The sequence below is a fragment of the Epinephelus moara genome, chromosome 23, assembly GCF_006386435.1.
Source record: "Epinephelus moara isolate mb chromosome 23, YSFRI_EMoa_1.0, whole genome shotgun sequence".
NCBI classification, from domain to species: Eukaryota; Metazoa; Chordata; class Actinopteri; order Perciformes; family Serranidae; genus Epinephelus; species Epinephelus moara.
In genome coordinates, this window is record NC_065528.1 from 14,502,686 (window position 1) to 14,527,813 (window position 25,128).

Below are 25,128 nucleotides of genomic sequence, written 5' to 3' on the forward strand. Positions count from 1 at the left end.
ACTATTCGCTCCTTCTTTTCCATAAAGACTTTGACAGTTTGGATGGGGTTGAACAGGACGTTTAGGGTGACAGTTACTTTCATGTGATATAGTCAACAAGCTACCTATGCTTACAATGTGTCAATGTGACACTAGATATCAAACAAAGCCGGACACTGTATCATATTTAGTATCTGTGAGCTGTAAACTCACCACTTCTAAACAGAAGGCAGAAAAAAATGTGATTTCAGAGCCTTGACTTCAGGCAGCTGCCTCCGTGTCCGCAGCTCCATGTGCCGAAGAGCAGTGTGAAAGTGAAGAGTGCTCACTCTGCGGTAAATCCAGGGGACCAGAATGTCCTAAGAAGTACACTGCTCACTAACTGGTAAAAACTAAACCAGAACAACAATGAAAACAACTGCTTGAGTTGAAGCAATCTCCGTCAAGTGTAAAGTAGTAGTATATGGCAACATAAAAATGGAAATTCTGAAGAAAAGTACATCATAACTGTTTTTAAGTGCAGTACTTGAGTAAATGTACTTAGTTACTTTTGAACGCTGCGTGTGTATGTGCTGCATGTCAGCGAATGGGCTACATATGGTGCATAATTTGAATCGCACTATTGTATGTGTCTGTATGCATGCCTGCCTACATCTTAAGGTCCACTCTTGCATATAAGAGAGCTGCATGTATGCTGCAGTGATTTGTGCATGGGTATGTGTGTGTGTATGTGTGTGTGAAGGGGCTGGTTGGCATGGTGTCTTCTTCAACACCTGTGTGTGTGTGTCTGTGTTTGTGCATGAGGGTGTGTGTCCGTGTCTCACCCGAGGGTAAAGCACTTAAGCGGTGTGCGCCTGAGTCCAAACAGCTGTGAGCAGAGGCAGGCAGCGCGTCTCTAAATGACTAGAGACCTGAGATAGAGCCCACAGGGGGAGCACACCTCTGAAATATACATGTCACTCACACAGAGACAGAGAGAGGGAAAGGAGAGAGTATTAGGAAGAATGAGTGAGGTGCTGCAGTGGTCAGCCTGAATGAGAGAAATCCAGTAAGAAAAAGGAGACTGAGAGATAGAAGCAGAAAGAAAGAAATAAGAAGAAAGAAAGAAAAGTATGTAGAAAATGGCACGAAGCACGTATCTAAAGTTTGTCTCTCGATGCTCACAAACAGTGCCAGTGCACGGGGGAGGAACACCAAAACAGCACTGCGGTCAATTGGCCAGTTTGGCTCCATGGGGCCTGTCGGGTGCCATGTGGGTCCACTCCCCAGTCTGCCACTCCTGCTGGACTTGGGAGGCCATTACGGCTCCCCACTCCCCCTCCACCACAGGCCGCAGCACTTGCCTGTCAGCCCAACTCCATATATATGGTAATAAGACGAGTGTGTCAGTGGGGCAGGATGTGTGTGTGTGTGTGTGTGTGTGTGTGCGCGCGTTTGTGTGTGTGATAGAGGTGTAGGGAGGGGTTGATGGACAAGGAGGCAGGGGTGCGAGCTCCAGGGTCAACCGTAAGCTTTAATCTGTGCCATGAGCTAGTCCTGAATGTGAGACTGTGTGTGTGTGTGTGTTTGTGGACGGGCATGGGTCAAGAACAAAGTGCACAAAAAAAAAGGGTGATGAAGAAGAATGGAGAAGTTGCAAGTAGCAGGGAAAAGATGTGGAAGTGGAAATAAGGAAAGGAAAAGAGGAGGGGAGGGGAGGAAATGAGAGGATATAGAAGGAGATGAGAGGGAAGGAAAGGAAAGAGAAGTTGGGAAACTTTGATTTATGTGATGTTGTGGTGTTACTCTATGGGATTTTTACGGTGTTGTCCTACTCTAAGTCTGATCCCGTGTGTGTGTCAATGTCTGTGTTGATTTGTGACTGACCACGATATTTGCCGGGGGTCCTGAGGGTGGACAGAGGATGGCAGGGGGTATCAGGGTTCTGTGTGTGTGTATGGGTGGGTGGGGGAGGTGGTCAGGGTCCCAACGGCTGACCAGATATTCATAGAATTCCACTTGGATGGACACAAGGCTTCCCCTCGCCCCTATTGCGCAGCCAGCCGAGAAAACGACACAAACACCAATACATCCTCAAATCCACTGCAACAGTGTACCAGCTGGAGTTTTGTGATAAAGTTGTGCTGTTTGATTTGCAGAGGTGACTGTGAGTTTTGTCAAGGGACCAACTTGTACCAAGGTGTGCATCAGTATGAGGAGCTGACCGTTGCTCGGGACACTTGTTTGATTGAAAAATAAAATAAAATAAAATAAAAAAAGATTCGGGATGCAACCTTCAAACAAGCTTGGGCACATATTTTCAGCTCATGCACTGCAGTGAAACACAATCTCGCCCAGGCGGACATTCACTCTCTCAGTCTCTGCTGTAACACTAGAAAGGCCAAAGTGTAAACAGTTTAACTGCAAAAGTCATTTCTGGCTATAATTGAGTCCAAAGAAATCATATTTCTTTTGAAAAAGTGAAAGAATTTGCTGGCGCACAGAGAATATTTTAATTTTCTTTCAATAAAAGTCACACTTGTTTGAGCAATTTTTTAAGAAATGAGTGTCTCTTTATCTTTAAGTGTGAAAGAATCAGTCAGTGGGCGAGAATAAAGAAAGAAATATGAAACTTCCTTTTAGAAAATACTTTTTAAAAGTTGGCTTGCATAGAAAACAGGTTCTGGTTTGAGTTTAATTTATTTACGAAGGGACGGTGCAAATTAATAAATACTTATTTTTAAGGAAATAAGACTTTCAAGACTCAATTACTAATGAAATGACTTGATAAGATGATGTTCTTTTGCAGTTTAATGGCTAATTTTAATTTGTCTGAATCAAAATCATATTATTTTCTATCTATGTTCTTTTTTCTATCCACAAAAAGTGGTTATCATTGTCCCAGTGTGCCAACTCTCACATATACAAATACTCTGGCGTTTCTAGCATTGAACGCACCCCACACTCACTGAGGTCTTACCTTGGTCTTGTTTGGTAGCGGGGAGCTGCGGCCCTTGTCGCTCTGTGAGTGTGTGTTGGTGGGTGGGGAGTGTGTGCCCAGGTTGGCTTGTGGTGGCAGACTGCCTCCGTGCTGCTTGGCCCCCGGGGAAACCTGCATGGCCGCCAGCTGAGCTGCATACAACTGCTGCGAGGTCAGAGAGACAGGTAGAGAGACAGACAGGGAGACAGACAAGGAGGGAGGGGGGACAAGAAGAAAAGAAGAAGAAGAGGGAAGGAGGGGGGGAAAAAAGGAGAAGAAAGGGGGCGACATGAATAAATGAATACTCGAGAGCGCACAAACAAAAAAGAAGACGCCGGCTAAAAAGCTCTGGAAGAAGAGGCCATTAGTGGCCCGGCCTCTGTTTGTGTGACAGAGAGGGACATCTTCACTGTCAACCCCCTCCCTCACCCCATGGGAGAAGCGCTAACAGCCTCTCTGACAGGCCCAGAGATGGCTATGTCCCCTCCAGGTGCATCGTGGAAGAAAGGGAAAACATTCCTGGCTATCGAGGTCACGCCGGAGAGCCCGGCTCTCACTCAAGGTGAAAAAAAAGTGATGATGGAGAAGGAAAAGAGAGAGAGAGAGAGAGAGAGAGAGAGAGAGAGAGAGAGGGAGATTTGTGGAGCTACATGCCAGATGGGACATGCCAGAAGTGTCTTGTGCCCCTGCGATGTTTTTAGTGTACCGACAATAAGACGCGCACAGGAACGCTATAAAATAGTTTCAAATAAAGACGAATTGATTCAATAACTGCTGTGGGAAACAAAAAAAAACAGGTTTCCCTTATTCTTATTTATGTATTTAATTAATTTCCAATTAAATAAAAGCATTATGGCTTGAGCTGCTATGGTGTGAACATACTCGGGAATATTTATGCAATACCATTGTATCACACAAAACAGTCTCTGGCCGGTATTTCCACAGCAACAGACACAGCATAATATTCACAATTTGGAAGGAGCTTCAATGTTCATAAACACTTCTTTCTGTCTCTATCTTCCTCCTCAAAAATCATCCTGCAAGAGCTCAATTACTTTCATGTCGGCTAATACAAATCTCCAAGACGATGTTTTGTTTTCTCAGAATTGTTATTCCCGCTTCTGAAGTGCAACAGAACGGTTGTTTAGCGAGAAGTAACTGATGTGTTGTTTTTCTTTTTTCTGAATAGTTATAATTGTTATCATTTATTTCTGGTGGAAGATTTTTCTGGAAGAGGACCATCCTTTTTTTTTTTTTTTTTTTTTAGTTTAACTTCCGTCCTTCTGTTGGTGCTTGGCTGCCGGCCACCGGCGTCAAACAAAGGCTGGTTTATGCAAATGGACAAGGAAGAGATGCTGTCACTGTCTCTCTCTCTCTCTTGCTCTGTGTGTCTGTTTGTACCTCTCTCTATCTCTCTTGACAGCCACATTAGCTCCTACTCTCCTCTGCTATCTTAAATAAAGACATTTATCTCTTTTTATACAAACAAGAAAAAAAAAAAAGAGAGAGAGACAGTCAAAACTGGCAGCACACACGCTGCACACAAAGAAGTACTTTTTGGAAGAAACTCATATTTGAATTTGAAATAATCTCCGCCTGACTGTCACTCACATGTGGCAACAACAATATTCACTGTCCAAAGCTGCAACAGAGAGAAAGCGTTACAGCAGCATGTTTGCAGCTACAATTCTTTGGCTTTTCTGCTGCTTTTATTTAATTTACAAACTTTTTATTTCACTCTTAGATAAGATACCTGCCATTCCAAAAAGACTGTATTCTGAATTTAAATCTAGATAGGATGTCAGGTGACGTCAACCCTGAGAAACACTTTCCCAGACTCAGTGCTTTACATTAAAGACTGGGGTTATGGCCATCCATATGTGTGTCTCTCAGCCGTCTTGCACCTTAAAGATTTGCCATAAGTGCTGTAATCTTCTCAAACGATAGATTTAAAAAGGACTGAACATTTATCTCCACTAAATATCAGACATTGGTGGTGACGTTTTTGAAAGCCAACCCATGCCCACAGTCTCAGCATCTGCCGCTGTTGTGGACACCGAGGGGAACACTGATAATTGAGGTACATCCAGTCGGCAGGGTGTGCCGCTGCTGCTGCTGATGTGGAACTCAGCAGGAGATCGGTCATGCTCTGGCGAGCTACGCGGGCACGGCACGGAGGACCAGCTCGCTGAGATCAGATCAGCCTCCGCTCGCTCATTTCTCTTCAATTAGCTGCACTGTGGCTCCTGGAAGAGAGAGTAAGGAGGGGTGGGGGTGGAGGGGGGGTGCAGCCGAGCATGAACACCCCTCACCCTCCCCTCACTCCCCCTCCCTACCAGCCAAACCCCCTAGCAAGTGGACCACAGGCGGTGTGTGTGTGTGTGTGTGTATGTGAGCATGTGTGTGTGTGTGTCCTGCCATATTCGGACCAGTGGTTCAAAGGCCTCTTTATTTGCGGAGTGAATTGAGTTCCATTACAAGGCCAGCTCCCGTCACTCAAAGCCCCGCTCAATGGGCCGGCGAGCGATGACACACACACTTATGCACAAATACACACACACCACACTCATATACACTCACACACACACAGTACAGAGGGCAGAAGCACTGTGGAGCACGCCCAGAGCGTCGCCACAACGACATGCATGTCAACAAACAGGAAGTGACAGCGCAAAGCCCCCTGGGGTGACCGGAGGAGGGAACACACACACACGGGCGCAGACGCACACTCACACACGGAGCAACACAATGAGTGAGGGGTGAGGGAATGCAATCGTAGTTGCAGGATGAGACTAAAGAATTTGAAATGTCACTCACTGGCCGGGCATACCGCTGAGCTGAGCCGTGTGTGTCCCTGTGAATGTGTGTGTGTGTTAAGACCTGCTCCTCACTCTTTCTGCTTCTAATCCCCTAATGTGAGACCAACACATCTGCATATGTTTGTGTGTGTGCACGTGAGCATGTCTAGTGGTCAGCGTGTGCTTGTCACATGACACCCCACTGTGTGTGTTTCTATACGTGTGTGTGTGTGTGTGTAAGTGTGTGTGTTTGAGCATGTGCGGCCTGAGCTCTATTGACAAGAGGTGAAAAGGTGATGTGTGACTATTGGTGTTCCTCTGAGCGAAGACATGGGGTGATTGCTTGGTATTAGTGTTATTGACACTGAGTGTGTATGCGCTCACAAACACACACTGGGTTGTGTCCATTCTCTCAGTCGTACTGTTTCTCCTGTCATTTTAGCAGGGGGGATCTATGTGTGTGTGTGTGTGTGTGTGTGTATGTGAGTCTTGGTCAATAATCTGCAGCTTTAGTCAGATTACCAGCCCGCCTGGTCTTTGTTGTCAGAGTTAGCGGCGCTTCAGAGCAGTCTGAGCTCTATTGTTTACACGGACACTGAGGACTATTGTATGGATCTAAATGGATTCTCCTCTGTCTGTCTGTCTGTCTATCTGACTTCCTGTCCGTCTAATCACGTTTTTTCGAGTTGCAGTGTGTTTTGATGCTGAAAGACAAAAACAGACGGAATAAGTGTGGACTGATAGTGAGTAGGGATGCCGATTATTGGCTGTAAATAGGTACTGGCCGATATCCGCCTTGTTGACTGCCATCAGCCTATCGGCACATACGATGACGTTCACCAGTGGCCAATGTTTTTCCATCGTGCCACATCAGGTTAGCGCCGGCTAGAGCTTGAAACTAATAGCATCCCGTGGTCCCAGGGACAACAGAAGATGTGTTTGGGATGAACAAAGCTCTTCCCTAGGACGCCATCAAGACGAAAGGATGCAGTAAAATCTATCTATCTATCTATCTATCTATCTATCTATCTATCTATCTATCTATCTAACATTAGCTGTTAGCAGTTATCAGCTAGTGGGCGAGCTAACTGCTGACGGAGGTTGCATCGAGCTGCATTTTGATGTGTTCAAGCTCTCTTTGGTAAAAACAAGTATTAGATTAAGTGACATTATAATGTTCTCATGGTGTGTTCAGATACAGTCATGTAAAATGTAGTTTTTGGCGAGAAACTCCAATGAATACAGCTGCTTGAAGGAGATATTTGTTGATGTTTTCACAGCAATATAGCAAAGTTATTCGAGAAGGAATTCTGATGTATTATATACAGTGAAAAAACTTTTGAAGCAGTCATTTAAAAGAAAATGTTTTTATGTGAAAGAAGGTTATTTTAAAGGTTGTTCCATACATTTGTATTGTAATTTGTGCTTAATCAAAGATGTGTAATGACAGACTGAACGACTTTAAAACAGTCAACGTCACAAACCATCTTACGTTTTCTTTTTCGATTGTGTCTCTTCTGAGCCCCATTTGAGTAATTGAAAATGTATCTGTGACAAAGCTACGCAACATCAAAAATCACAACAACCAGCAGAGAAAGATGAATACAGTGGCATAGAGTACATACAATGATTACAATGCCTTCCTTATACCTTTATGGCACAGACTTAAGGACTAACCCAACAAAAAAAATAGAAGTTTTTTTTTTTTTTTCAAACAACAAACATCTCAAGTATTTGAGGTATTTTTTTCTTTGTGCTAGCTATAGACAGCTGAAAAGAACAAAGAGTAAGTTAGTTTTCGCTATGTGCTTCATGCTAAATGTTTGGCTTTGGAATTTCATCACAATTTCAAGACCGAATACAAAAACTGACAGCCAGTGAAGTAAAAAACACACTTTTACACCAATACTATATCATGGAGGATTATATAGACTCGTACATTTACATTTCCTTTACTCATTAAGTGTTTGGAGGTGGTGAGGCAGAATTTGCCTAACTATAGTCACCTATCTCTGTTGCCTATTGATTTCACATTGATCCCACGCTGCTATCACAAAATGGCATTTCCTTGCAACTCCGAGAAGCCTTTAACACCGAGGAGAAGATACCGACACTGAAGCAATTCTCACATCTTAGAAAATGCTTTGCCACGCTTTTTCTCTCCTCCAGATAAGGTTTTGTGGAGAAACGAGTTGCTCGATTGATTTCTCATTTACCTTCTGTCATCCGTTCCTGTCTCTTTTTTCCCTCTCCCTCCCTCTAACCGCCTGTCCGTTGTTCGTCCGTCCATGTCTCCGGTGTACAGTGCGGTAATCCAGGACAATATGTTCCAACATCTGCCTCTCCATATGATGCCTGACCCATGCCATTGACCCTCTTTATGCCACGCAGCACACGCACACATTTAATCTCTAACACACATCCACACTTTTCTCCTCCATTTACCTCCACCTCCCCCCATCTCTCTCTGTTTATCCTTTAACTGATCATCCTTCTAAATACCTCTCTGGTACCTCTGCCTTTTCACCTTCATCGCCGAGCTCTTGCCTGGATAAGTGCATTTTTCTTTTCATTTTTCAGCTCTCTGTCTGTCCTTCTCAGTCTATTTGTGGATGATATCAATGATATCAAGGGTCAATAGGGAGCCAGATTAACATGCTCTAATGCACAATGTCACACTCATCCCCCAGATTAAGATGCTAAATGCCAACCTTGTACACTCCAAAGCCTCCATTGCCTTGAAAACCGTCTGTGAAGGATTCTGTGTTAAGCTCCCATTGACTGTAAGAGCTACTCTGTTGAATTCTATGGAGGATGTTTTACACATAGAAAGAGCTTTAAATCATTGAGAGATTAATACATTTTTCCAAGAACTGCACTTAACTCCAAGCCATGCTGTTGAGAGTTTTACTCAAAATCTCTTTTCTTTCTATGTATACCATTTTCACAGTGTAATCAGGACAGAAGCCAAAGTTACTCACTGATTTCCTCTTTTATGTCTGTACAGTTCACAAATAAAGAGACATTTCCAAATTTATCACAACAAGTGGGACTGAGATGTGGATTCTGTAAAATGGTTTGGCGTAATATCAGGACCCCCATTAAGTTAAACTTTCAGTTCATAAATGTGAGTGTTTTTTCATGGAGTATACACCTATTGTATCAGCTTATAAATTAAATGTTGTAGATTTTGTCCATATTCAATTTGTGCAAGTCTAGATCTTAAAGGGGCACTCCACCAATTTTACACTGGAGCTGCTCCACGGACAATGAACTGGAGCCTGATTTTGTGGACCCACAAGATGTTTTCTCTTTTATACCCAATTGCGCTTAGGTCCAATTTCATGTTCTCATTTGTGAAACAGAAAATGTACTCATATACTCAGAATTTTCCCCTTGGTGCTCTCCATGTCATCTTTAACATCCTGCCCAATGCATTGTCCATGGAGCAGTTCCAGACTTTATATCCTTTGACATCACCAATTTGAGTTTAAGCACTCTAGTGATTTGGGAGAGAGTTGTTCATGTTTACTGATATGTTTGGACTGTCTTAGCCCATACAAATATATATGAATTAGAAAAATGGGCATCATTCCCCTTTCAGTTAGGATATTTCAGGCTCTGTCGCTTCAGTTTTGGTCATTCCTTAAAAAAAACAAAAAACAAATCAATCTCTTGAAAGGTCCCCAACAACACATGTGGTACTAAATTGCTGTATTGCCCCTTTAATCCTGTTTAGTGATGTATGAATCAAAATTTAGGGGCAAAGTACAAAATAAATTACCAGTCATGTTGCTCAGAGAAAGACCATTACATGACCTCTGGTTAAAGAAATTATTAAAATTTAAACTGCTGTTTAGTGGCAAGGTGCCAGGTGCAGCTTTAATGTTGTACTGTCAGGGATCCCAAATTTCAGAACTTTTTCATGACTTTTCAAGGACCTGTTATAAAATTTCCATGACCATTCACAATATAATACAAACAAAACTGTGTAGTATACTTTACTTGAAATGTTAATCGTATTATTACAGGCAGTCCCTAGACACGGCTCCAAGAGTTGGGAAGTGACACCCGACAGTGGTTTATTTGTTTGAAAAAAAAAAAAAAAAAAATGCTCCACACCTTTAAACTACCAAAGCATGTATCTACTCATGGGCGAGGGGCTAATGTTTCTGACAGCACAAGATGTAAACATTAATGCTGACCACCTCGGCTGAGCTGTAACGTTAGCTAGCTCAGTGGTGCTAGGTGAGGTAGCAGTAGATGCATGCTTCCTTTTGCACGGTGATAAGGTTGGTGGGTGTAGTTCGGTAGAAAGAAAAAAAGTTCCTACATGAAACTGCTCACAACAAGGTCTGGATTATCTCTCTATGTCATGATTTCAAGTAAGAGACATTGCTGTTGAATTTTCCTAATGTATTTTTTGGTGCAGAGTGCCATCTAGTTCCAAGCAGTCCAGTTCAGTTTGGTTCCTTACACATTACAGCAGCTATTATTTTGCGTTTCCATTGTCAAAAGATGTGGATGGTACCTACAGAGCCATCCCTTTCCATCCCCTTTTTTATATCCTTCTGTAATGGTGCCTAGTACAATGATCCTTTACTAAAAGGTGGAGCAAAAAACACTACAGTTCATTGATTAGTCAATCAACACTCTTGATCGACAAGGACGCTATTTTTAAATATCCCATTGATTGCAACAGAGACTCTGGAGACTCCAGCCTGTTCTTTTTTGTTCTGAAAATGTTGTGCAACCCCGCTCTATGGATGATCAGTGAGGACCAGACATTCCTCTGCATCATCGGTTCATTAAGAATACTGTCTGTGGTGGAAACACAATACAGATAGGAACATGTCTGTACAGGTTACATATAGTTTCAAGGGTACTGTATTGAAAGTGTTAAGTGGAAACCCAGCTTTGTAATTGAGAGGAGGAAGACATCTCTACGGTCAACTGCATCTCACACCTAAACAAGATTGATATTAGTGCTACCAGTATGAGAGAAAATATCTAATTTTGATTTTGGGGTGAACTGTCCCTTTAAGGGTTATATTGTTCCTATGTGAACTGAAAAAAATGGACCTAGATTCATCAACTTTTAAAAAAACCAAAAAACACAGATTATATTGGATTTTATCTATAATTATGGCTGTTTTATGTAGTTCTTTAAAGTCAACATTTTTGTGCCACACAGTATATGGAAAGATATGATGCAGCGTATATGAGGAAAATATTACTGCTAAACATTAATCGCATACAAATAATTGCACTACACATTCTAATGTCTATGTGTGTTAATGTGTGTAGGTCAAATGTCCACAAGTTGAAATAACTGTCAGCACGTGTCCATGCACTCTTGGCAGCAGCTGCGAAGTTCACCGTGTACTCTTTCAGAAAATCTTTCTTTTTCTCCCTCTATTTGTGTGTGTCTTGGCCAAGTGGGTTCACTTGTGTCCTCTCCGCCAAACCACTGTGTTGCCGTGGCGACCCAAGGCCCGAGCTAACTGTCATGTCTCGTCTCAGCGACAGAAACACCTCCTTATCAAATGAGGGCGCAGAGACGATCCCAAAGGAAATCCATCCACATTGAGACATCTGTACTTGTGTTAGCCCGGGCAAATCCGTTTCTTTTTGACAAGCCTTAATCTCAATGTGTGACTGTGTTTGTGTGTGCGTGTTTGTGTGTGTGTGTGTGTGTGTGTGTGTGTGTGTGTGTGTGTGTGTGTGAGACTGTGTTTTTCTGGGAGGATTGTAAGAAAGAAATCTGCTAGTGAGATGTTTTTTTGCACTTGTTGTGTCCTCTCACCCCTCCCTGCTGGTAAAAAAAAAAAAATCCAATTGCAAGGTGGACAAAGCCGTTCAACTGGAGATTGAGTGTGTCTGAACACAGTCGAACATATGGACGGCTAGATTGAAGCAGTGATAACAGCACAGAGGACATTATTCTCAGGCTAAACACACAAATGTGCTCACACACATACACACACACACACACACACACACACACACACACACACACGAGTAATAATGAAATCAGTGACGACAGCGGGGTCCGTTCTCCATGATAGAATTACACAGCTTTTCTGTTCTCCCTGCAGTGTCTAGCATATGGGGCAGCACGTTTGGCTGACAGGTGCAAATGTATTACACACACTCTGACTAACCTTTAACCCATATTTTCACATCATTCCCCTCGTGTGTGAACAGTAAGTGAAAAAGATGCACATGGAAATATGTGTGTCAATGCAGCTGTTTCTCTCAGATATTCATGTGTGTCATATTTTATGATAATGCGTGTCAAGGAGACATGAGGGCCAAGTGCAGCCTGTAGAGAGGCCGAGCCCAACACGGGAGGTTAATGTGTTTCAGACAGGCAACCGGGGGGACGCCCGCGCAGGCTCTTAACCCCTGGGAGAGGGGGCCCCCGAAGCCCACGTGGATCCGAGTGGAAGTATGTGAGGTCTAGTCGCGTGTGTTTGCCTGCGAGAGAGTGAGCGTACGAGCCGTGGGGTCAGGATTACCAAGCGATAGGCCACTTATTGTAAATATGCAGACAGGAAAAGAACCAAAGTCAGACTCATCCTCCCTATAAGCGGGATAACAGATGTTTTGTTTTTACTGTTTTACCTCTCTGTGGTTTTGTCTCTCGGTCTCTGTCTTCTCTTTCTGCTTCCTGGCTTATTCATCGTTTGGCCTCCAAATTTATGACATAGCAGCAAAGAAAACAAGCAGACCACTTTCTTGTACTTATGACGTACATATGGGCCGACCTCTTAAATTTCGATTGTTCAAAACTGTCAGATGTTTACTCAAAGGAAAGTTAACCTCTCTGTTAAAAGTTAACCTCTCTGTTACAATAGCATTTTTCAAGTTTCATACCTCCTGTCACATTTAAAAAATGACCCAAAAAAAAAAGCTGGGATGGTCTTTAATCTTACCCTAACTGTAGACATTTGCAGTTTAAAGACAAAAGTCAAGTGTCTGCATATAAGGTTAACATTTTTAAATGATTTTTGGACATATAAATAGCACATTTTTTGCAGATTTTACACTCTGATGAAGACTGTTAAAGTTGAAACATGTTTGTCATCTGTATTAATAAAGGATTTTTACTCAAATGTTTTTCAGACTGCCAACTTATACCATGGACTTTCACATAAAGTGAGCTGTTCGAGCTGTTTTTTATTCTGTGTCAGTCACTTTAATTTGAAAATAAGATCTAGTTGAGTTCAAGTTTGCACATAGGATTAATGTCACAATTTATTACTAATACTAATTACTTATTTTTGGAAAATAAAATTGAGTTGACTTGTCAAAAAAGAACACATACTGACCACTTTTGTACTTATAAGTTAAGTTTTATAGAGACAAATCTGTTTTTCCACTTGTTTGAAAATTAGGTTTTGGAGGCATAAAACTTGCAGGATGTATAATCCATCACAGTGAAGTTTCTTATTTGTTTTATACCTGAAAGCAGAGAGTAAATATTGCTTAAAATGTCTCTCTTGGTGTTCAGGTGCCTGTAATGTGGTGGAGGAAGTATTCAGATATTTTGCTTGAGTAAAAGTAGCAATACTATATTGTAAAAATACTCTGTTACAAGTAAAAGTCCTGCATTCAAAATCATAATCAGGTAAAAGTAAAAAAGTATTAGCATTTAAATAAAGTAAAATTACTGAAAGAAAAAGCATTTATTATGTAGAATAGGTCATTTCAGATTCATACATATATTACATTACTGAGTTATAACTAGTGACACATTAATATGTTCATATATGTTCAATGTTGCAGTTGGAAAAGGTGGAGCTCATCTTAAGTACTTTGTATACTGCTGGGTACAATACATAATCATTTATTAGTTTATTGTATTTTGTATTAATAATGAATTTGAATCTGCAAAGTACAATATTTGCCTCCAAAATATAATGGAGTATAAAAGCATAGAATAGCATACAGTAGAAATACTCAAGTACAAGTGCCTCCAAATTGTACATAAGTACAGTACTTGGGTAAGTGTACTTCATTATATTCCACCACTACTTCTATTGTATTTATCATTTTGTTCATGATGATAAACCTAAAAGTTAAAGTGCATACAAAGATGCCTCTGTGCTGTTAAAAGAGATTGAAATCTCTTCAGCGTCACCCACACATTAGCTTTGACAGTCAATCTGAATATTGCAGGACAAAGCCAGGGGGTGAGGGCTACACTTGTCAGTTCTGTGTGATTTTCTGAGCTCTGATCATGACGATCATGTTTTTATGGGATCACTTCACTGTCCACACTCGGGCTGAAAGTGACAGCTTTGCACCCCCCCGTGGCTGTGTTTGTGGTCTTGTATAGCTCAGTGGGCAGTATGTGGTGTGAACACTGTCGGGGGATTTATTCCCAATAGGACCACCCAAGTGAAAAGGAAAACTGAATGTTTTAATCTGTGATATTCAAAGATGTCTAGTTGTTGTTGTGATTTACTTGAGGTTTTTGCTCCCTAAATTGGTTTCCGCAAGGTCATCTTCAGATGCTGTAATCTTACCTGGAGCTGTAGGGGTCCCAGGCCTGGTGTGGCAGCTGCGGCAGCAGCCATTGTTGTAGGGATGAGCTGGAGAGGGTAGGGGTCACCTGAAGAAAACCAGAGAAGATCACATTTTTTAAGCATATCAGAGATTGTTTCTGGTACGTTTTTATGTTAGACTGTACAAAAATAATGGATAGAGCCATTGTGACATCCTTTGTCTGTGGTCTTCTGTTTTGGCTGCTGCCATCTTGGGTTTTGGAGACAGAAGTGACCCTATTTGGACGAGAGGTTGGAGCTATAGCGGGGAGTGAATGTGGGGTGAATCTGACACTCTAACATTGCCTGTTTAAGGCGGGAATGTCGTGCCGTCATTCTGCCACGTAGTTTTGTATAAAGGGTACGGTCATGGAATGGGAGGACAGAGTTGTCTCACCTTTAAGCTGACAGTGCCAAATTAATGTCTGCATGAAAGGGATAGCCAGCAGGATAGGACCATTGATGGGACAGGTGCGACATTCTGACATCGTTTTATGTGTGCGACCCACTGCTTGCAAAGCAGCTAGCAGCAGTTAGCAGCTAACTCTACAATAAGGCCTGCGAGCTCCTTACCCTCTAAGCAGACGACGATCAACCGCTATATAACAGTGATGATAAATGATTGCTGTGGCTTGCTATGCCACCTTTATTTTGTTAAGAAAGTGCTCGCTTTTGGAGCCAGCCTCATGTGGCCATTTGAGGAACTGCGGTTTTTGACACTCCGTGTTGGCTTCATTTTGTCAGCCTTGGTGGTTGCTGCTTGATTTTTACACACTAGTATCCCCTCTCCATAGCATCCCTCTCTTCTCTCACCCATTTTACAATCATGCCTCACCCTCTGTCTCCCCTTCCTCTCCCTCATCCTCCATATCTCTGTCTCTGCATCCCCCCTCCCTTTCCCCTCATCCTCTTGTTTTTCTCCTCCCTCTCATCCCACCTTCGTCCATCTCCTACCCTCGCTTCACCCCCATCACCCCCCCTCCCACCACCACCACCACCACCTGAGTCCCTCTCTGCAGCTGTTAAAGCCGTCCTTTGTGTGTGCTGCCGGTAGGGCCTTAATGAAAAGCCTGATTGTGTGTCCTCCTCCTTAATACCCCCTGACAAAGAGCAGCGAGGTGAGGGGATTCTGATAAAGCTGGCCCCAGCGCCGTAATTAAGAGCCGCCACTGCCGATTGCTGCTCTCTCTTCCCTCTCTTTTTTTTTCTCCTCTCCCCTCAACTGTCTGTTCTCCTGCTTTGTTGGGAGACGGCTGCTTTCAGTTTCTCTCATCTGTCTCCCACTTTCTCTCTCCTTATGTCCTTCTTGTTGTCATCTTTCTCTCTTCACAACTTACTCTCCACCTTTATCCCGTCCTCCCCTCCTCTCTGTCAGGAATGATAAATCAAGAGATTGATGGACGAACAGGGCGGAGGAGATGACAGAAGTGCAGGAGAAGGAGACAGAGAAAAGGACGAGTGCGGTTTATTAGTGACCAGGTGCAGATAGGCCGTGCTGTAATTACTTCGAGCGAGAGGGAGAAAGACAGAGAAGAAGGGAGAGAAAGGTCAGGGATGAGGGGAGGAGGAGGTGGAGGGTGAAGAAGAGGAGACATATTGAACAAAACCTGCCTGTTGACAGCTCTGATTTACATTTGGACATGACTACTAACCAAAATACCGTACACTGAGGTCAAAATTTATACTAGTATCACATCGAGGACACTCTTTTCTTCATGGAGAATAACTTGGGAATGTTCTCAGGGCTTGACCTTGCATTTCTGACCTGAACCTTTAGCACAGCGGTCAGCTTCTTGGCCGTATCGGGACCTGCTATTGTGCATGTGCGTGCCCATGTAAATGTGTGTGTTTGTGCTTGGCATAAGCCAAGACTTTCCTTCCAACATATTTTCCCATATAACTCTGTAAAAAAAGTGAAGCTGAGACATTCTTTTCTCCAGCGGGGAGGGAGGGCAGGAGGGATTAAAGAATTATTTCAGGACTGTGTATTCTAGGAGATGGGTCTTTTTCTCCTCGCTCCCTAGACAAACATGAGCTGGGTGGATATTTATGCTCCTCCTGGGGGTCGCTGTAACAAAAGAGAGAAGGACGGAGGAAAGCAAACATGTTGCTCTTGGCTTGGGGACAGTGACCTCGGTGGACGAGGATGAAATTTCTCACTGACAAAGAAGAAGATGGATCAAGGGAAGTGATAGGCAAAAACGTCATCGATGTCCCTGTGGTGTCAATTTATGCACAATTATGCATTTTTTAAATTCTTAAAGGGGCACTACACAGATTCTTAACATGAAGTTCAGTTCACTTGTCATGAGGATAACTACTAAACTGCCTTATGCGGCTCTGAAGGGAGCTTAAAGTTTAGGAAAACAATCCTGATGATGTTGCAGGGAGTGTGGAATGAAGCTATTGGGCTGAATTATGGGAAATGTAGGATCCAGTGTTTCTGGAGTTTGTCCCATTTTAGAGAAGCTGCTATTGCAGATTTTTTTCAGTCTGTCTCTTGTGAGTTACTCAGCTTTTCGAAAGTGCAATGCTAAAAACTAGAATGCCCCTTTCAATTGTGTTTCAGTGTCACCTCTAAGATGTTTGGAAATGACATGAAACCCAAGAATTTGACAGCAGACACCATTTGTGGAATAACAAATGCTTTTGTAATTTTAACAGCATTCTAAAAACTGTCTGACCTGGGAACTGAGTTGCATGTATACATATATATATATATATATATATATATATATTTATTTATTTATTTTTTTCATCTTATTTAAGCACCCAGGTTTTGTACGGAGCCCCTACATAACTTTGGTGCACAAGATTGAAAAACTTCACCTTTTGGGACTTTGGGGGCTCCGTACTTTTGGGACTAAGAGAAAAAAGTGAAAATCAGCCTCAAAGTCAGCTTTTGGGAAAGAAAAATATGAACATATCATACCTGAAAATGCAGTGCTATTAAGAAGTAATTAAGTTTTCAATATTCATAACAGAAAACAAAAAGTCTTCACAAAACTTAAACAGTTATCTTTAGCTCTTTCACACTGTGTCAGCGGCTTGGATGACAGAAGAATTGTGTTACTGTTCAACAAGTGTTCAAACAGTGCACAGAAATCGACGTGCGGATAAAATCTATTCATATCTTCAAAGCTATGAAGCGGCGTGAGAATATGTCAGAGCACAATGCTACACATGTCCTATTTAGAGCTGTGGCACCAAACTACATCAACTCACAACAACTTTGAAAGTTGCCAGAGAGTTTTCTCAGGGGCGGCTCAGCCTGGCGCAGAGTGCCAGTCCGGTTGGAGTTGGCGGAGGCAGTGAAAAGACAAGCCCACCACTTGACAGGGTATTTACGTGGGCAGTGGGCGTGGGTGAAGATGGCACTAATTAAAATGGAATGGACTTGTTTGGGAAGCTGTGAAACTCTAAGGGGGTGGGGGGGTGAGGGGAGGGGAGCGGGACTGGACGTGCACGAGCTGGTGTGCACGCTCTCGTATCTGTGTCTGAGTATTTTTTTTTTTTTTGTGTTTGTGATATCACAAAGCATTCTCTGGCTGCCTGGACGTTTGTGTGTGTCTATGTGTGTTAGTGTGTGTGGGCTGTGTTGGAAACATGTTCTGGCTGCTTCTCGTGTTAATGTGAGGAGAACCTGGGGCAGGTCACATTACCACCCCCCACACCCCCTCTGCTAACCCCCCCTGCCGTGCATTTATTCCCAGCATCCCCTGGCAAGCACCCACCCCTCTTTCTCTCTCCCTCTCTGTCTCTGTCTCTCTCTCTCTATCATGGTAAACAACACATTGCCACACAGCCGGAGCGTGATAGCCAAAAAAAAAAAAAAGAAGAAGCAAAAAAAAAAAAAAAAAAACATGTCCTGCAGGACGCCTGTATTTTGTTGCTTTTATACATCAAAAAATAGACAAGACAAAAGGATGGAGCCAAAAGGACTGAGCCAGAGAGGGACAGATAAAGAGAGAGAGATCGAGAGTGTAAACAGGAAGGGTGTATTTGGACTGTTTTTTTCTATTAGCAGAGAGATGTTGTTGTAGGGGCGAGCTCCTCTTTTGGGAAACAATCCGACTCCTTGTGTGGGAAAACGGTCAGACTCTACCTTGCTTGGTGAAAAACATTTGAAACACCACAAATAAAAGGTACTTTTATACTAAAAAAGTTGCGCCTGTTTATGAGTGTGCGTGTGTGGACATTACTCACTGCAGCCAGGCTTGTAGTTGAAGCCAGGGGGCATGAGGAAGCCTTGCTGGGCTGCAGCCGCCGCCAGAGTCCTCTGGTCTGGAGGAAAGACGGGAATCATCAGCGGAGGGAGTTGGCCCTGGACCTGCTGAGGAAGGAGGGAGAGGAAGGGGGGAGGGAGGAGGGAGACGGAGGCACAGAGGAAGACAGGAGGAAGAAGCGAGAAAAAAAGAGAAGAGAACATGAGTACCTTTGGCATCTTTTTCAATGACCACCCATAGCCATGAAGAATAGGGCTAAAAATAGAGCTGTGTGTTTGTAACTGATCCCAGAACAGCCTTAAGTACCAGTTACATCTGAATTACATCATTATAATTTCTTAGAATCATATGCGTTCAGGCTCGTATACATATATTCATGTAATACATATGGGACACACATATGACATCAGTCTGCAATGAAGTCACACACACACACACACACACACACACACACACACACACACACACACACACACTCAGACCCTAAACACTCCATCGTCTGGATTCAAAGACAAAAAGCAAGTCATGAGAACAGTTCACTAAACTCGCACAACAGCTGGCCTTTTCCTTTTATTTGGAAGATGATGTTCTCTCCCTTCTCCCCACATCAATACCCCCCCCCCCCCACCACCAAAACACACCAACACACACAAACACATGCACACACATAGACACAACCCTCTCTGCGCGCCCGTCGGCAGAGAGCCATACGACTTCACAAGGTTTCCAGGATTTTAAAAGGAGAAGCAGAAAAAAGCTCCTACGATGGGTGGCTTTGGCAGGGACGACGGGAGAGGGAGAGACAGAGAGGGAGAGAAGGAGAGAGAGAGAGAGGGAGACAGAAAGAGAGAGAAGTAGGAGACAGATGGTTGCACTAAACAGCGTTCTGCCAAAAACAACGCACAAAGACTCGCGTGTGATGGACTGACTGACAGTTTGAGAGGAAAGATAGGAGAAGACGAGGAGAGGAAGTGAGGAGGAGAGGGAGAGTGGGAAAAGGTGAGACGGGGAGGAAAACGAGGAATCTTATCAAGCTGTAAAGCTGAGGTGTAATGCTGGGAGGATAGAGAAACCGCAAATATGAGCGGAGGGAAGGAGCTCCAGCCAATAATTGTGCAAATTTTAAGCCATTTTCCAAAATGTAAATTTTCTTGTCAATACAAGAAAATCAATGTGTTTCCTACTGAGAAACATCACTGCAACAGGGCCCCAGTAACTCTTTAGCTTCAAAGGTCCATCATGTCAGTTCTGTTATTTTCATTAATTAACTTAGTTGAAAATACAGTGTGGAGTTTTCAGTAGCCACCAGTTTTGCTTTTGAGTCTTTGGGCATGGCAACAATACAACAATGCAACGCCTACACTGTGCTGAAATGAAAAGAGAAAGAAGAGACATGTCCTGCGATATAATCACTTATCTAACACTTATCTAAACAGTTTCATCTCTCAAGTCCTCCTTTTCTTTATCAATACAATGCTTTTTATACCTCAGTCAAACTGCAAATGATTTCTTTTGCTTCTTTTCAGATTTTCAGGGTCTCGGCTTGAGATCAGTTATGTGTGTGTTTAAAGAATGCCGTAAAAACAGGTGTGTGGGAACAAACTTTCCAACTTTTGACAGAAGTGTTGTACATGCACCTGTGATGTCTTTAGAGACTTGGTAAAACTAAGCAGCAACCTCCAAGACTGAAAGATTAAGCCAATGCAGAGGTGCCAAAAACTACAGTTCCTCTAATGGCCACTTGAGGCTGGCTCCAGAAGGGAGTCAATCCTCATAGACCCCCATGTTAAAATGCAGAACTTAACAGCAGAAATTCACGTTTACTGCCTGGTACAAAAATGCTTTTGGTTGCTTTAGCTAATTTCCCTTTTCATGACAACTTCCAACTGTAAATTTAACTCACCTTAAAACTGTATTATGGTTTTAACTTAGGCATAAATTAGAGCATGGCCGCTTTGAGTGATGAGCTGTCTGCTAGGTGTTCCCACAGTCTTGAAGTCAGATCTACTCCTCACTCCTCCCAGCCCTCTCGTCCTAGGAATTACGTTTATATACAACTAATTTTAAACAGGTACTCCGGCTTCCTCCCATAGTCCAAAGACATGCAGGTTAATTGGTGACTCTAAATTGTCCGTAGGTGTGAATGTGAGTGTGAATGGTTGTCTGTCTCTATGTGTCAGTCCTGTGATAGTCTGGTGACCTGTCCAGGGTGTACCCTGTCTTTCATCCAGTGTAAGGAGGATAAGCGGTTATGGAAAATGAATGAATGAATGAATAATTTGAAACAGCAAATAGGCTCTGAGGAAAACAGACTGCCGAGTAAATTACTTTTTCTACATCGGGCAAGTCGCAAAAATGCTGATACTGAAAGTATCAGTAAAATATTTCAGGGACCACAGCATTTTTTAATTACCTTTTTTATTAACATTTAACTGAAATGATTATTCTTCCCATGAACCAAAGGGCTTTTGTTGCCTAAACCAACGACAGCAGTCTGTATCGGTGTCAAGGTCCTGCACTTTGTACGCCCGCTATCCTCCCAAACCACCGCCGTTGTGAAGTCTACACTGTAGATGAATGGAGTGTTACATTACCTGAAAGAAAGGTTGTCTGTGAGCGGCAGTTGAGGCATTGATTACATTGCCACAGCAACATAATTAAGAAAGCAGTTTAATCTTGTCTCGTCCAAATATGGCCACTTATGGCTCCAAAAAACCTAGATGGCGACGGCCAAAGTGCCAAACATGGGGCTTCAAAATGTGTGTAGGCCACACAGACCAATAGATGACCTCACGATGGCTACGTCCATTATTTGAAACAGTAAAAGATTAAACCTTTCTCATCAGTTCATAGGTTGCATATTTGTTTGTTACAGTTAAACACCAGGAAAACTCTTAGAAGTTGATTTACAGAGACAAATAAGTATTTGATTTTGGACAAATATTTGGTTACCACAGAGTATTTGACAGAGAAAGCTCCTCCGGAGATAAGTGTTTTTTCAAAGGTTGACCAATACTCCACGTGAAGAGTAACCTTAACTGCATGTGTAAAATTGGTGGAGTGCCCCTTTAAATCAAATCTCTGACAGGGTCTTTAGGCCTTTGACCTGTATTCCTGGCTGCAAAGCACTGTGCTCCCTCTTTACAACTCATTGCCGCTTTCCTCCTTCTTCTGCCTCTCTTATTTTGTCAGGAGGGCAGAGAGGTAATGGCTGAATAGGATAATGGGCAGGTAAAAGCTGTTTGATGTGGGAAAATTGATCTGGAATGATGGAAATGGCTGGAAATGGCAGCACAATCATAAGGATGTGGCGGTGCTGCGGTACAATCAGGTAATATCTCAGCACTCCCAGCTTTCCCTGCCTGTGTGTATATACTCAAGTTTCCCTGGGTGTACGCATGCTCGCGTACTGTAAATACCTGTGTGTGTGTGTGTGTGTGTGTGTGTGTGTGTGTGTGTGTGTGTGTTTCTGTGTGTGAGCGTGTCTCCTCCTCCCCCCCTCCTCCTGCTCCTGTGTGTCGGCATGCGGCAGCCAGCAGCACTGTAATCAAACTATCACAGCGCAGGGGAATACAGCTCTCTTGAAGCGGCTCCTGTTTCCCCCTTACACCAAAAACAATAATTACTCCACCATTTTGGTTAACCATAAACCGCCGTGCCGCCTGCGCCGCGCGATCAGAAGGGAGAGGCGTTCCAGCGCGACGCTCGGACAGGACCCCCGCAGGGACGAATCACAGACAGAACAGTTCCGCTTTGCCTTTCAGGCCTAATTGGACATATGCTGGAGTGGAGCTGGCTAGCAATACTGTAATGTACCGTGGGGAGGAGGAGAGGAGAGGAGAGGAGAGGAGAGGAGAGGACAGGAAAGGAAAGAGAGGAAAGGACAGGAAAGGAAAGGAAAGGAAAGGAAAGGAAAGGAAAGGAAAGGAAAGGAAAGGAGGGGAGGTAAGTCCATGGCAGCTGTAATACATACATACTGTACATAGACACACTGGCACATATACTGTATGACGCCTGTGCGTGTGCAGATGGCTTTGCAGAGTCTTCTCCTCTCTATATCTGCCTCTTTTTCTACCCCATAACAAAAAGCCTGCGCACAATAGGAAGATATTAATCAGTCTGCAGAACTGTTGCACAATACATGTAAGTCTCCACAATGGGATAAGAAGATCAAGCGACAGAAAAGGAGCCGAGAGAAAGACACAAAAGAAGAAGAAAAAAAGCAGAAACGTACAGAGAATGGTTTATGGAGAATCATACCCTCCCATATGGTGCTGCTATGATAGTTGAGTTGTGTGTAACAGCTGTTGAGCTGATGAGCACTAGCCTAGCATGGTCACTGGCACACACACGCTGACCTCCAAACGGTAATACACACACATATGAGGCAGAAAACATGAGCAAGTTGAGCGGAACAGGAGAAACAAGGGACTCAAAAACTGTCTGAAGTGTGTGTGTGTGTGTGTGTGTGTGTGTGTGTGTGTGTGTGTGTGTGTGTGTGTGTGTGTGGAGGGGTGAGGAAGTTTGTCCACTAGCTGATCATATGATATTGTCTCCCTCATCATGCCCCCCCTGTGCATTCCTTCCCATTTAGATTCCTTCACCATCTCCAAAATGACTTAATCTGATATTTCTCCTAATATTGGATACACAAGAATGCAATACCTTAAAGTGGATTATGAGCTCTGTGTGTTAGCCTCGTGATCACAGTGTAAACTTTGAAAGCGAGAGGAATAAAAGAGAGGGAGAGAGCTCTCCCAAATCAGAGAATGAGAATCAGAGACAAAGAGATGCATTGACAGAAGGAAAGAAAAGCCTGTGAGAGAAAGTGAGGGTGAGGGAAACAGAGAAAAGTGAGAGCGAGGCCAGATCTATCAGACAATCTCCAGATCCCACATAAAGGAAAAGGCACATCTGAAACAGCAGGCGCTTTGGGGAATAACGCACTCCTCAGCTTCTCTTTCACATCAGGCCCAAAGCGAACATGAAAACCTACAACACACACAGACAAAACATCACACTGCCGCTACTGTAGGCTGCCGACGTGGAGGATAAGGAGCTCTGCGTTTTATCTCCAAACCCCTCCTCCAGATCCAAAAAAGAAACCTGAAACAAACAAAACTGGAACTCATCTAAAAAAAAATAATCCTCTAATCAGTGATAACTGAATGCAAAACAAAGAAAAACACTCGGAATGGAAAAAGAATCACATATATATAAAGAAAACGTGTGAAACTTTTTTCTTGAGAACTTTCACAGGGGCAAAGAGGACAGAAAGAAAGAGAGAAGTCGACAATTCACCCTGGCGAGAGAACTTCTCAGGAAATAAACAGCAGATAGAGCGAACAGAATGAACAAGAGAGGGAGAAAGAGTGAGAGAAAGAGAGACGGAGAGGGGAGCAAGAGTTGGATAATTGGCAGCGAGTCGAGGCTGCGTTCACCACGCGCCAGGCGGCACAGCTTGAACTTAAAGCGCCGCTGCGGCATAATGAAGATGTGGCCGCTAATTAACATATGGGGTGCGAAACAGGTTGGTTGGCACGCGGCGCGCTAAAAACTCCAAGGTAAAGTTATTATTGGGGAGTAATTAGCTCTATGAAGTTAATGCGCCGAACAATAGCTGCCAGCGCCGCACAATATGGCTCGCATCTGAGCGCGCGAAAAAAATAGCCCCCGCTAAAGTGCGAGTCCCACAGCTAAAATCTGTTGGCGACCATATGCTCCGGCAATTAATGCAAGACCTGGATGACCTATTGCTAAAGAAGGGACGTGCGAGCGACAGAACCAATAATTAATTTGGAGGGAGAGGGAGGCAAAGAGAGAGCTGGCTTTTAATATTAGTCCATTAACTTTCTATGGACAGAGGCTATTAGAGGCCAGCCTGCTGCGAATGTAGGGGCAAGGTTCATGTCCCGGTGGCACCACAACGGCCGGGATGCACACACACAGGTATGTCTGTGTGTGAGTACATTAGAGAGAAAGCATGTGAGAGAGGGTGGGTCTCAGTGGGAATGGCTGCTTGGTTGTGGTCCAGTTTATGAGCATGTGTGTGTGTGTGTGTGTGTGCACATCGATGCATAAAGCGCGTAAGGAAAACACAAATTACACTGGTTGCGGTGTAATGGGAGTGATTAAACAATTACACAGGCAATTGGGTTAGCCGCTCCTATGCACAGAGTACAGAGGTGCTGGTGTGTTGTATGTGTGTGTGTGCATGTGGTATACTGTGTAGAAATGAATGAAAAGCTTTTTAGGGTTTTTGCTTTTGTGTTTCTCCCACAAAATGAAAAATGTTGACCGAAGCATCAAGTATTACACTTGGAGTGTGTGTGAGTGTGTGTGTGTCTGTGTGTGATTGAGTTACCAATGTAGGTTAGCCTTAATAGAGAGCTTGTTAGCCGCTGTCGCCAGAGCGTCTGGCCTCTCTTAAACTAGTCAAAGCATCAGGTGGCTTTACTGGTTTTCTGATTCTTTCTCACTTTTTCTTTCTCTCAGTCTGCTTCGCCGTCCCCCACCTATAGCAAACAGTGGCGCCTGATGAGATGAAAGACAGCCAGCGGAGACCCACACTCGACTGTGCGTGTGTGTGTTTTGGTTGAGTGAGTTTTGATTCA

At 43.4% G+C, this 25,128-nt stretch overlaps 1 protein-coding gene across 12 annotated transcripts in view; it reads right to left on the reverse strand.

The window, feature by feature from the left end:
* The window catches only part of sox5 (SRY-box transcription factor 5), a 301,706-nt gene that overhangs the window by 19,652 nt on the left and 256,926 nt on the right, over window positions 1-25,128 (reverse strand). For 9 of the 12 annotated variants that reach the window (XM_050035821.1, XM_050035822.1, XM_050035823.1 and 6 more), the window contains 3 exons: window positions 18,495-18,621; window positions 14,271-14,356; window positions 2,939-3,103 (listed from right to left, as the gene is read on the reverse strand). In XM_050035821.1, the coding sequence (XP_049891778.1) occupies window positions 2,939-3,103; window positions 14,271-14,356; window positions 18,495-18,621 (378 nt within the window). The remainder of the gene's footprint in view (window positions 1-2,938; window positions 3,104-14,270; window positions 14,357-18,494; window positions 18,622-25,128) is intronic. The other 3 variants (XM_050035826.1, XM_050035828.1, XM_050035818.1) reach the window with 1 other exon arrangement.